This window comes from Vollenhovia emeryi, unplaced genomic scaffold (assembly GCF_000949405.1).
Source record: "Vollenhovia emeryi isolate VEMERY1.0 unplaced genomic scaffold, V.emery_V1.0 DF939185.1, whole genome shotgun sequence".
NCBI classification, from domain to species: domain Eukaryota; kingdom Metazoa; phylum Arthropoda; class Insecta; order Hymenoptera; family Formicidae; genus Vollenhovia; species Vollenhovia emeryi.
This window is the reverse complement of record NW_011967181.1, coordinates 806,105-820,856: the sequence shown is the minus strand read 5'-3', so window position 1 is coordinate 820,856 and position 14,752 is coordinate 806,105. Positions and strand designations below refer to the sequence as shown.

General features: G+C 39.9%; 1 protein-coding gene across 1 annotated transcript in view; it reads left to right on the top strand.

Annotated features, from left to right (window-relative positions):
- LOC105562666 (plexin domain-containing protein 2) overlaps positions 1-2,404 on the top strand; it is a 34,116-nt gene extending 31,712 nt beyond the window's left edge. Inside the window, exons 7-9 of the mRNA XM_012013675.1 lie at positions 21-422; positions 740-876; positions 1,256-2,404. Coding sequence (XP_011869065.1) covers positions 21-422; positions 740-876; positions 1,256-1,324 — 608 coding nt within the window. The 3' untranslated portion in view covers positions 1,325-2,404. The remainder of the gene's footprint in view (positions 1-20; positions 423-739; positions 877-1,255) is intronic.
- The last annotated feature ends 12,348 nt before the right edge of the window (positions 2,405-14,752 follow it).

The following is a 14,752-nucleotide window of genomic DNA, read 5'->3' as shown; positions in this document are numbered from 1 at the left end:
TCGCTGATCTCGCTTCGCAGTTGTGCGCCGGAAAACCATTTACGAGTACCACCGTGTCCACTTCGACCGGCAGGACATAAAGAACTGCACGGTCATCTCCCTGAAAGCATTGCCCACGTGTCTCAATTTCGACAATTGCCGGGACTGCCTGACGAAGGTGCAACCCGACTTCGACTGTAAGTGGTGTCCGGACTTGAACAAATGCAGCACCGGCACATCCCGACAGAAACAGGAGTGGTTACAGAAGGGTTGCGACAAGCGTAACATCAAGGATGCGGATAATTGTCCGGCGCAGATAACGACTTACAGAGGGCCCTATCAGTATGACCACGATGGTCACGTGCATCCAGAAGAGTCAATCGCCTCCAACGAGATGGGCATAAAGCAAGAGCGATCTGGCAGCAGTTCCCTGGAGAGCCCTGGTAAGTACCTTCGTTTAACGTTCGTTTGAGTCATTTGCGTCATTCGAGTCACTGGTTGAATTTGACAAAACCCCAAAATCTTACGCATGTAGATCCGTGCGTGATGTAAAGTAGCTTCAAATTTATATGAAAAGTGCGACTTCTTCATCTTAGAACCGATTGAAATTGGGTTGAGTGATTTCCGTGATTATTTAGTTCCAAGCTCGTTTCATTGTTAATTGAAATTGGCGTGTATTAATTGCTCTCTCTCTCTCTTTTCTTTTGAAATCCGGGATAATCGCAATTGAATGTAGCAATTTATTCCGTTTATTTTTTAGCTTCGAACAAGGTGAACATGAGCGTTTCCGGGATAATCGGTATTCTCACCGTCGTCGCTTTTGTGGTGGGTCTCGCGGGTTGGGGGGTATACGCCTATCGCAATCCTCACAGCCCATCAGGACAGATGCTGATCAGGGTAAGACTGGTTCTCTTTATAGTATACTATTAATTTGTAATAGCATTACGTAAACGAATAATTATCGATTTTTCTCAATTTACTATTCTCCTTTAATACACCATCGCTGGCATTGACAGTATTGCTGATTAAAATATTATTTATTACTTATTGCCTATTGACTCTCTTTATTATTACCCATTAAAGATTAAATATTGATGATCTCACTCGTTGATATCGATTATTACAATAATATAATTTTGTATATATTCATTGGAATATCGATAATTGTTTTTCACTTTAATTGGCTATTAAAGGCGGATTTTCCGCCTTACCGGTTTCTTAATCGAATGTGTTAATGCGTTTGCTGATCTCATCTATCACGGAATTAACCTTTCAGTATCGTCCGAGCCAATGGAGCTGGCGAAGAGGCGAGGCTCGTTATACGGCCGCGACTATTCACATGTAATGAGGTGTCGCCGAAGATCCAGTCACAGTCAATGCGAAACTGTTGAGTAAATTTCCTATTAATTGTAGCCGAACATGTCAAATAAGTCTGCGGGAGCGTCGACAGTGCGTCGCAAAATGTCTACTCGCGATGACCCGTTGCTCGTCAGATTTGCAATACGAAATAATCGCTTTTCTCATGCGACGAATTCCAGGCGGAATCGATTAATTGACAAGCGACAAGCGAATACCTTTTTAGTTCTTTTAGATTTGACCGATATGTCGAGAGCGGTATTTTAACAATTTGACAGTATACAAAGATATATGAGAATTTATCGTATATATATGATGGTATTTTAATTTAAGAAGAAATTACTTAGATGACATTAATTAAGATTAGCTAAGAGAAATTTATTCCGCTGGAAATTGTGAAACTTCTGTTTACTTACGACGAGAATTTGCGACTAATCAATCACTATCGATCGGTATGGCGTGTACACATATCAATCTGACAAATGAAAAGTTCGCTCCGCGCGATCGCACTGAACGGGGAAAATTTTTTGAGACACTGTTAACCGTATCGTTTGCGACAGTAGCATTTTCTAAAAGCAACGATTAATATCGATACAATTTTGCCGAGTTTATTTAGATGTCAAACGTATGCAGAATCATTTATCTTATGTTCATTCGCAAATAGAAGAAATGCGATGTTCGACGTGGAGTCCCTTCTTGCATACCAGTGGCGTCGGAAAACGTATTTGGCAAAATAATCCCGATATTAGACCGTGCTTTGAAACACGATCGATGACACAAGCCGCAGAGGGCAAGGGCCGTTGTCGTTTCGATGGACTAACGTTTCGAAGAATCACGTTCACGGTTCTCCGCGATATCAAAAGAAGCTGGTCGTAATCGAGACACGGATCACCGGGAACGTCGAGCATTTATGTGATTCTTAGCAGCACGTGGTATACCTTGTTATTGTTTAAGAATTCGTTTTCTTTTTTTTTATCGCTAGGCAAATTGCAATAATTGTTTTATACATACGTAATGATCACGGCAAGAAGAGAGCAACGTTTTGAGAAGGTAAAGAACAAAAGAAAAAGAGAAAAAGAATTGACGAAAAATAGAAAGTTCCGATCTAGCGTGGCAAAGTTCGATGGGCTCAGCTACAGTTCGGTGCGCTCTTCGAGCAGTTCGACAAAGCGAGAGAGGAATACCTCTAAATTATTTATAATTCAGATTACATCGGTCAAAAATGCGTCCTAGGATCATTTTCGTCGCCACATTCCAAAGCGTGCACGTTTCTCGAAAGTAAACTGCGGAGCCGATACGAACTGTAGCTTTTTTTATTCTACCAATTTATCAGCACACACAAAATACCCATAAATGTATATACTTATATAATTATGTACTTATTGTTAGTTCTAATTATATAATTGCATACATTAATAGTTCTATATATATAAAATTATTTATAATTGTTTAGATATATATTAATATGAAAATATATATATAAATAATTATATATCCTATATAACTATATAGTTGACATAATTATATAGTTGATTATTTTTGGTATGCAAAAATATATTTTACGAAAAAATTTTTCGAAAATCACACGAGCACTTTACAAGTATAATACGCGTGAAATGAAAATGAGCTGAAAAAAAGGGCTAGCACGAGATACGAAGATTTTATAGCATCTACAATTTCATTAGTTTGTGAATGTATATAGTAGTTTTACGAAAACAATATAATTTTTATCTATTTTTAAGTGTATAATTTTCACTGTCAAAGGGTGCCTTCTTCGTGAAATTTTCAGGCGATATATCGTGTATAATAATAAACAAATAGATGACGGAGAGGCCTGAGGGAAATTCTCATTGTAAGTCACAATTCTTCAAAGGATTGTTTCGGTCCTCTTTGCGAAGACTAATTTTCTATCCAATTGTGTAAAGATCCGTCAATGGAATGATTAAGATATTCGTAGTACCGATTGCGATTTCACCGCGCGACAAAGGGGACTGGAATGAATTCGCGACAAATGGGCTTTTCTTACATTACTGTGTACGATCTGTAATTCATAGTTTGTGATAATAAATATTGTAATTATTATAATAAGTTCTATGTGAGTTTTTTCACTCCCGAGCACCCTTCGCATAAAAAATTCCTATTCAGCGACGTCAAAAATTAATTATTGTAAAATAATAGATTTGTGGTATAATTATTTGCGGAAGTAGCGTATGACATTTTGTTAGATTTACAACTTGCATCGGGGAATCGTATATGGTACATACTTGCAGTCGATAAACATCGTGCGGTTTCATATCTCGATTACCAGGTGACACTCGGTGTATTAATTATGAACCACATTTGCAATTTATATACCATACTGTGTGTTAATGCACTTGTATAATAATTATATATGTACATGTATACACACATATCCATACGCGAATGACGCGTGTCACGAATGAATTTTCATGACAAACGTAAGATACTAAAAGTAACAATATAACTTATATCGCGTGTATTAAACATATTTCAAACCCTGGCTGAGGTATTATTTTTTGCAATAGATTAAAAATTAAAATTATTTAGACACTAATTTAGACACTAACATCCTGTCTTGGCTTTTACTCCTTTATTACTTCGAATTTGTGTTTTCACATTAGAGCCTTATAAATTTTATTAATTGTTTAAATCGTATTATTTTTTTAAATTATTTTACACATACCATCTAATTCTTTTCATTAGATATAAAATATGTGTGTCAAAAAATCTCTTTTTTATTTTTCCAAAAAACTAATGAAATTTTTCGTTATCGTGATTCCAATGTTTTTATATATTATTATTTCGTGCTTTTATTATATCGTGCATTTTTTACTGAAAAAAAAGAAGAATTTCAAGGGTGGCATTTAAAGCATTCGAGTGTTTCATAAACACCCCCCATCGCTCTGAGAGAATCCTGAGCCCTCAATCTTCATTAAATTTCATATGTGTAGCTGTCATTGTTCTATAGTAGTCGGGACATTCAAAATGACTGGCGTCAGTCTCAACACGTTAGAACCATTTAGCTATGCGACGAGGAAATTGCGATGAGAGCACCTCCGGTGTGGAAGGAGTGCATGGCGCGCATACAGAACATATGCAGTCGTAATATGTAATGAGGAACACGTTGGAACACGTACGTCCTCACGGGAACGTGTCGACATGCCCTATCTGACTTTCCTCTCGCGCGAATCACGGTGAGGTACTAGCTTCAATCTTAATATTTCAACACCAATACAAATCTCATTATTAATGAAGAAATAATGTACTTGAGAAAAATAAAATTAGAGAGAAAATTCTCTTTTAATAAAAATCCTATTACTTTGTTCTCTTAAACAAATGCCGGAATTAAATGTAAAATCGACTTACTCTCTCGCGAATCGCCTTGTAGAAGTGTCTAACGTTTCTCGCGCGAGAAATGCGAGTCTCCCGTCATCTTTCCCGAGAACTCGCTAAAAGGAATGTGTAATTGCATCGGCGCGTAATGAATGTATTCTCGTACACGAGTGAAAGCTGAATATGCAGTCGCGGACTGATTGAATAATCATATTTGCTGCATTTGCAATTTGTTTACTTTTATCGGATTTACAGATTTACTCGCGTTTTGTTTCAGACTGATAGCATTACAATATCTAATATTCAATTTTTTTTAATTCGCGTGCAGTTTTTAAAAGAATGTGCTATCGTCAATTGTTAAATAAAACATGCGAGAATACGACAATGCAAGCGTTTGATACAATCATAGAAAAACGGTAACGGTGTTTGTTGCAATTATTTTTACAAAATAGTATTCAGTAACTATTTTGTTTTCTCTAATACCTAATGTAAAAATTAATTGGAAGGAGGTACATTTTTCATAAGAGTTACAGCTATTCTCTTTTTTGTCACAACGGAATCAGTTTGCGGTCGACTTGCTCCACATTGTGAAAAATTTCTAATTGCCTTGAATTCATGCCTTGCCAACGTTACACGTCTTCTACTTTTGTCAAGACCATATCGTCCTTCACGCTTCATGTATCACCGAATGCAATTTTTATGCGACTTTTTGAATGTTTTATCGCGTACGACGGGCAAAAAAATATCACGCAGCTCCCAGAGTTTCGAGATTTATTTGCGCAGATTTAAAAAAATCGGGCTTCGTCCGCGTTTTTATTGAATCTTCCCAATGAAACGGATTTTCGGCTCGTAACGAATCCTATTTCACCCTAGCGATATGTGACAAAAGCCGCCGCTTTTCGATGCACTGGGGACGCTATATGTGCTTTTTATCATGCCATAGAAACCTTTTACAAACACACGATTTTCTCCTGCATGTCAGTCCTTTTCAATTACTCGATTTATGAAATCAGAAAAATCCCCAAGTATATTAAACATTGGAATCGTTACGTCGTTTAAAACTTTGTGTACTGCAGTGTATCATAGCATGCCACTGACAGATTTAATTGGAAAAGATCTTTATCCTATATCCTAATTTGTAGAAGTAGAGGAGGGTCCTCTATTATGAGGCAGGCTCGTAATATGAGATAATGGACTTTTTGCTAAATTAATAAGCATCATCTGTTAGTTTCGCCATGAATTCACTACCCTTGGAGTAAAATCTGTTTGGTGGAAAATTCATTGTTAGATCGCGCGTGTAATTGTTGCAAAGAAGATACGTGAAATTCAACACTGTCACGTAAGCATTAATAGCAAATGTAACAATTATTGAAATAATTATCAAGTTAAATAAGAGCCCCGTTATTAAACCGAATATTTTTTAGCCCCGCTATCAATCGTCTACTTATAGTATTACCCAAATTGAATCGTGCTGTAAAATAAGAAATCTAAATATTAAAGTAGAACTGGTTGAAACAATATTTCTCTAAAATGTCATAACGTTTCGCCATACGTTCGTTTTTTTTTTTTACGGACGTGAACTGCCACTTTCGCTTCGAAGGATTTTCACGTCCCGAATTGCGAAATTTTATGAGGTCGCCGTGTCGCAATTCCAGAACATCGATTCACCGCTGCGGATATCGTGCTGACTCCATAAACGCGATGGCACCTGCGATATTGTTAGTGAGGTTTATGTCGATTATGCCTCAAGTGACAATTGAAGCAGAGTCGAGATATATTTTAAAACATAAAATATCGAACTGCACATATGGCGAACAGTAATAATTGAAATATGCGCATTTGTCCGAGAAGAATTTTCAAGAAAATGACGACGGCGCTGCCGGAATAAACAATTCATACGACGCATTCGACACGAACGTTTGCGTTCGCGACTACTTGAGCTGCATTCATATTTCATGTTTCGCGCAACCTTTTGAGTTCGCAGAGCGGAAAAAGAAAAGCTCGAGGAGCCGTCAAAGAAGGAATACGCGCGGACATAAATTGCAAGGTTTTAGCAAACGTCATAAGGTAGGACACTTTTGCCGCCGTGAAGTCAAATACGGCGAGTCCCTCAGGCTGCTCTTGCTTATTGTTAATTCAAGCTGAGCTACCAAGCTGGGCGCGGGTCTTTGCTTGCTTTAGCGCTCGTGTTTGTAACTGAAAGTCTTTGAGTCCAGACAGCCGTCAATGAATAAAACGCTGACTACGGTATCGGATTGTGTACAGCGCTGTCGATGGTAGATTGAAATTACGTAGGGATTAATGCTGCCGGTATCAAACAACAAAGCCTTGCTGGTATTGACTGTCCAGATGTAAGCACATCACTTTTGACTTAATACGGAAGTTAGCAAGCGCAAGTTTGCAAACTTGTCGTTTTATTCGTTTATTCTACTTTTAATTTAATTAGTGCAGCGCAAAATTAATCCGATTACTTATTGCTATATTCTAGTCGAATAACATGATATTATTATAATGACAGTTGAAATTTAACCGGCAAACGTTTGAAGAAAGGACTCCATTGTTAACTTGTAAATTTGCAATCAATAATTTGCAGGTCTCTTATTGTGTTGCGGTTTAATTAACGCGTAGTACGTTTAATAATTATTTATTATCAAGTAATTAATAATACGGCACGTATGTTTACAACTACGTCGCAACTAACTAGCATTGTTAATTATCACAAGTTAAATACGCAGTTATTATTTCACTACCGTTATTATTTCGCTGATATTGTCGCCAAAGTGTTGCAAATTAACTCTTTCATCAAAACTAGATACTTTCGAGTGTACTTTGATTAAAGGTAGCAGACGTCAGATGGAATGAAAAATCCACTAGTTTTAGAAATGCATTTTAAGTCTGAAAGTATGATTCGAAAACCTCGTCTCTTAAATTTTCCAAAAATAACGAAGCTATGCCCGTCCGGGCAATCAGAAAAAAAAGATTTGCAGGATGTGCACAAGGGTTTTTCTTTTGACAACTGCTCGAGCTGTTCTACCACCGAGCTATCCAATGCCAATTTGAATTGCATCGGAATGAGTGACGCGACGTAAAGCACACATTGCCCACCATTGTACCGACCTCTCTATATTCTGTGCATTTATATTGCTGATCTTCTTAACGTGTTTGCACGTGGTTTGCTTCCCACGAGGCCTTTCCCTATCTTTTCCTAACCGCCCCTCGATCGCGCTTTCATATTTTTCTATTATCCCATTTTTCTATTATTCCTTTTTTATTTTCCACCTCACTTCATTGTTTGCTTGGATAAATTTTGATTCTAGCCACAATTGTAGTTTGCGCGAAAAAAAGCACGTAAAAAATTGTATTATAAATCCCCGAGGGGAATAAGGAGATTTATACTCTCGCGAAAAGTGAAGAACGCCTGATATATTTCTGAAGTCACCGATCCGTCATTTATTCTGAATTGCGGCGCCAGATGCGAAGTTAAAAGAGTATACTTAATCTTTTATAATATATGTCGAAATAAATTTTTTTTTTTTCAACAATTTAATTAATAATCAATATTAGCTGCAGAGTAACGCGTCGCGGTGTCTCTCCAATTTTCGCTTGAAATTTATGGCCTCGTAGAAAGCGCGGCGAGCCTGGTCGAGTTCTCCCTTTCATAATTTTCAACAGACGTCATAAAGGCAGCAGATCGCTATAATTTAACGCCGCCTTTAGGGAATTGTCATTGTGCAAGCGGGACATATCGCGGGACTTAATAAAATACGGAAGTTGGCAGCTGCGTACGAGGATAATTGTCTGCGGCGTAGCATCTCCCGTGCGCTCGGTTTAACGGAAGGGAACGTCATCCTCGCGGGGTAAAATACACGACTTTCCAATTTCTCGCGAGAGAATTACGGTTGCGGTCGCTACTACCGCGGCACAATGGTAGCGGATCGTTAAAGGAAAAAAAAAAGGAAAGACGGGATTCTCGTAAAGTACGATATACATATTTCATCGCGTGTTGCCGGTACGGGCGCAAATAAAAATTCCGCCAGCGGATGACTATAAACGATTTTACAGCGGAACGTCCCGCGGTACTTGATACCGCGGTATTCCACATCCACTGCATTGCGATGGTCAACATTGAAATATTACTTTTGCATTTTTCTCGCAATAAATCCCCTTTTAACGGAGCGACGAGATAACAGAAACCTGGAATTTATAGTATCTCTTTGACGCTTGATGTGTGTCCGCCGTCATTGTTAGCTGTCGCGTTCATTGATTATTTTCCTTGGTTGCAATGCATCATAAGAGCAAACGAGTTTTTAGTTTTCAAATAAATAACTCTACATTGTTGCAAATGTAATTCTACAACACTGCAAAATTATGAAACGAAGAGAAGCTACTCCGTAATTTTTTTCAAAAAGTTTTCTTCAAAATAAGAACAAAACGTTTCGTTGTATGTTCCCGTTGTAAAATTGGTGCGTAGATAATAGGATTAAAAATTTATAGGTCATACAGAGCGAAAACGCTTCCAAAATATGCAGAAGCTTTCGGCTTTTCTTGCCGCTGTAACAACAACCGTAGAAATAAAGCGACGAGCGTTGTTTTATTTATCAGATTTTAGCGCACAGATGGTGGCCGAGCGCCATCGGACACGCCGGCGTTTAAGTGCGCGAGAAAACCACCTGTTATTTTCTGCAGCGCGATTTCCAAGCGCGATGCACCAGCGAAAGCACGAGGAACAAAACGCGCGGCGACTGCTCTGGGAGAAACGTATTTCATTGACGGGAAAAACGGAGGGAAACTAGTTGTTTCTACTTCCGGAAACACGAAACGAAACGAAACGAAAACGCTCGCGCCGGATAGAAGCGCACTTTATTGGCGGAATTACCGTCGACCCACCAACGCAAATAATAATTGCTATTACTCTTCAAGTGCTTCGCCGGAATGACGTAGAATAAGAAAAAAAAGGGAGAAAGCTGCAGTCTGCAGAAATTTCGCGCAAGATACCGTAAACGAAGCTAAAGTTGTTCTTAAACTGCGAAAACTTACGTAAATAAGTTGAGCGAACGACAGGATGAGGAAGAAGATGAAATTTCTTATCTTAATCCTTGAACCGAAAGTAAATTTCGGGATTGAGGATTAAATCTAGCAAAGTTCAATGATAGATGTGGGATTACTTTTATGATATTTTTGTTGTACTTTTTGTAATTTAATCAAATAAAATAGGTGAGCGAGAGTATCGAGTGTGGGCCCGGATAGCTCCGGAAGAGCAGTCGCCCGGCAAGCGAGAAGTTCCAGATTCGAATTGTAAAATGTTTAATTATTGGAATGGAGAGAAGTGGAAGCACAGAGAGAGAGAGAGAGAGAAAGAGAGATGAAAAATCACCGGATTTTCTGCAAGGGTTCTCTGCACTCACTCAATATATTTCTATTACAAACCGCGTATCTTTGACTGACAAGAACGATTAAAAGGCGCCATCTCATCTGTCGTACATCATTATTATACACCAAAAGTTGGCTTAGGTCAATCGTGACCCGTCATAGTGTTTGACTTATGCAGTTCTCATGTCATGTCCATGTGAACATAATAACGTAATGAATATGTATTCATTCATTGTGACTCTGAACATGCGCGTTCTAGCCGCACGACTGCCGTTCGTGTCGGTCTTAACTGTTTTGGAGCACGAGCCATGCCACGCGGCTTAGAGCTCAAGTCCCGTAAGACTCCAGCAATTGATCGCGAATCTTACAGAATCCTGGTCCTCGGCCTTCGCCCGTTATTTTTCTCGCCCAAAAACTTAGCGTCTCATTATATTCCTTATCTCCCTCCTTAATTTGCTCCTCTTTTTCAGCTTTAAAGTCATCTACTACTAGATCGTTCGGTCTCTTCGACGTATTATCGTGCCCAGTGTGATTTTGAGCCTGCTTAAACAAGCCATGACTACTTAATTTTTTTTTCACATCCACAGATATATCATTGTTCAACGGCAAAAACGTTTTTATTAACTTTCGTGGACCTTGCCACGGAATCTTGTCCAGATTGAATTTATTATGGACAGGCCCTCAGAAAGGATAGCTGTTACCGAGACAAAAAATATTCTTGACGCACTTGACGCACTTATATTTCTCACAACCTCATTTAGTGTAAAAATAAGACAATATCAAAATAAAATCAATAATTCTTATTCTCCTCTATCGAATTGAAAAAGATTGACTTACTATATCGAGTATGTACTAGATTTGAGAATCTTTCATTTAAGATTAAAATATTCCTTTCTCTGTAATAAATATGATTGACGCCATATCGATCCTATTTCATGATACATTCAAGTGCATTGGAACCGGAAATTTGTTCTGTGGGTGCATATATTTCGAATAAAGTGAGATTAGAAAAAGATTTTTACATCGGTTTTCTGAATGGAATTTCTTAACATTTCGTATATCTCAACTTCAAATAGAGAATGTCGAGATCCTATATCGCCCTGCAAAAGAATAACTATCGAGATATTCTACCTGAGGATATCCGAAGAACAAATGCTTCGAACGGGATATCGACAATGAAATAAACACACTGTATGATAATAACGGGCACATGATCATGCGCGGGTCGAAATAATAGGTCAGTTTAATCCGGATTGACCTTGGTCATGAGAAAGCGAGAGAGCGTGAGAGCAAGGGAGAGAGGAGGGAGGGAGAGAAAACGGGTCGATGCTGGACGGCTCCAGACTTCCCGGCACCGACAAGGAATCTCCTGTTCGCTCCGGAACATATTCCAGGATGTAGAAGGCAACCGATGCTCTATGTCACAACAGTAACATCCACCCGGATACATTCGGCACTGAATGTAGATGATACTCGAGTCATGAATCATTCTATCAGTAAAGATCTGATGGCACACTTTATAAGATATTCGAGAACTACATAATCGTCATATCGTATTATTTATAACACTTCCTGAAAACTTTCGCATAAAAGTAAATATCCAGAATTAATCTTCTACATCTTTCTTCATAAAATGTAAAATTCACAGTGTGCATTTCTGGACTAAATTCTTGGCATATTTTATTATTAACGTATGAGAAGAGATGTTTCTGACTTCATATTCTAGAGTTAAAAAATTGTTCCATACCTCATGAAGTTTGCTTATATTTTACACGCGTAAACTCCATAATATAAAATTTGCGTTGCTTATGCTTCTTGATGTAACATTTCAACATTTATGATATAATATTTATTCCATATTAACGTGATATAAATTAATTAAATTGAGTTACGTCTATTCGAGACAATTTTACTTTAATCTTCCCGTCTTTTAGAAAAGGGCAAAAATTACGATGCACTCATTTCATTCTGTTCATACTGCCCATACATGGACCTGTCTTTAATCTAGTATTTCCCAAGCTTTCCTCCTTGACTACTGGCTCCCGAGGTAATCCAATTTCCACAGCACAGTAGCAGAGAAAAACCCATTAATCTGTTGGTTACTAACTCGGTTTATTCGAACAGAAAATACACTGTTTTTGCAATTTAAAAATAAAATAATAAAATTTCATTTTAGTTATAAAAATAACTTCCGTTTACCCGACAATAATATTTTCCAACAGAATTTAAAAATTCAAAAACAATGTAAAAAAAATTCTATTAAAACTAGTTCTCCAACGTTTTGTCTCCGGTTTCAATGTTTGCTGTAACTCGCGAAAAGCTTCTAATTTTCAATGCCGGGTAACTCTCCGTAATCATTAATTTTACACTTTTTACAACTTTAGTCACCCAATAATAATTCATTGAAATACAATCCCTATCTATCTTCCTTTATCCGGCGATTGAAAATGTGTCCAATGTGCCTCGAACGCCATTTATAACTCACGATAAACCGGTGAAGGGCTTTCCAGTTCTAGTGTAAAAAAATTACGTCATTGCCCATCTGTTGAAGGGAACTTGGTGAGCGGCTATGAGTACAGGATTCGTTTCAATAGCGTCTTTCTCGCTTGAATAGCGCACGGGGAAGACGCGGGAGTGTCGACCATTGTGCCACGGAAGTCCACGGTTACTTATATACGACGTCGTAAAGAACGGCACTAGAGCGACGCATTCTCTTTAATGACCCTGTATTAAGTCTTGAGAGTCCGTTAACGAATCCTACCGTCGGCCCGGGCATCCTCGGGGTAACAACAACCGTCTTGAACATCTTTTCCTCTGCCTCCGGTAAGAAGGGACGCGCTTGAAATTCTCTAATTAACTCCGCTCGAGGACGCCTCCGCGCGGAATTACAAATTCACGAGATAAGTCCAGCCTGCGCGTAATTATACAGAGTTAATTAAGGGGAAATTAGCGCGGGTAATGGCGGGAGCAGAATAGGTGAACGCGATATCAAGCCTTTTCCCTCTTTTTTTGCGGAAATTAATATCGAGAGAACAGGGCGCATCTATATTGCGACGGAAGGCATTATCGCGCCGTTTATTTCATCTTCCATCACAATTTCACGGTGATACGAGCATGTCTTTGTTCGCCTGAGCTTTGAGCGTTCAAAATCTATTTCAGATTTGCTCCACAAGTTTTTCTCCCCACAATTTATTCAATATCATAGCGTAGCTAAGGTAACGCGGCAAATAAATATTTTGTTTGTTTGTTGGGGGGGAAAAAAAGAAATGTATTGCATATGAAACATGTTTTTCGGAATAAAACGCGCTTGAAAAAGCGCTTGTCGCGCGTCGTCAAATCGCGCGAGTGCATCGCAGCCAAAGGGCGGGTTGAAAACGAATGCACTTGGTCGCGTCGCGGACCGTCGGCCGATCATTCCCGATAATTAAATGTCAGGTCCGTTTGGGGGAGAGAACGGGGAGAGAAATGACACGGACGAGCCGCTCTTCCGCTCGCTCGAAGGGCACTAAACGAGTCATCCGTACCATATTCCGTATTTCGGAAAATCGATAGCTCGGATCAAGTACCCGCGTGTATAGGCATTAAATCCCCCCCGTACCTCGTGTACCGGACACCGCACAGTATTTTTCTTTTGTCTCCTCCGGTCTCCGTGTATTTTCGTCGCCGGAAGATTCAGTGCGCCGCGAAAAAGTACAAAGAGAAGCGAGAACGTCTGGGACACCCTCCGAGAAGCAGACAGATATATTAGACTCGCGAGAGGAACAAATCCTCGCCGGTGTAATAAAAATCCCCTTCCCTAAATCTCGTGGAGTAATAAAGGAGAAATAATTGCCGAACGAGAGACACTCCGTACTTCCACCCTTATCGCGGCGCTGTAAAACAAATCGGCACGCCGCGAAAGACCCGCCCGGAGCATTTTGTCACTCGTCGTTCGACGGAGGAGCGAAGGAGATCAGAGGGAGATCTTACGGAAGTGGTAAAGACCAGGGACGAGTCCGACGCAGACTCGGACTCCTCTCCTTTACACCCGTACTTCCGCCCTTATCGCGGCGCTGTGAAACAAATCGGCGCGCCGCGAAAGATCCGCCCGGAGCATTCTGTCACTCGTCGTTCGGCGGAGGAGTGAAGGAGATCAGGGGAGGATCGTACGGAGGTGGCGAAGACGACCAGGGACGAGTCCGACGCAGACTCGGACTCCTCTCCTTTAGGTTTCAAAATATTTATTTCGTCGTGATTACATGCGTCTACGCGTACGCACGCGTGCCGCGATTACACAAGCATTAACGCAGAGTTGCACAGGTCGTTACCAGGTGTTAATTGCTCCGCGGGGGAATGCCGGCCGCGAAACCACCGCGAACGCGATCGCGCGGATATACGCAAGCCGTGTATGCGCAAGACACACACACACACACACACATACACGCACGCAAGCACGCATGCACGCACCCACGCACGCACACGGATTTCTCTCGGATGAGGGAGGTCGATATCCATACGTCTCGCTGTACGCACTCACACGCGTAGAATCCTGCTAGTCAATTGGTCGATACCGTTCGCAGCGATACGCTTATTACCGCGACGTTGACCGAGGATAAGCTTGCGTATGCGGAATCTGAACTGGGTCCGTTTGCGTGGACGCGCACAACGCCACGATTGAGCGATCGATGGGGCATCCGCACGATGGAGGATACAT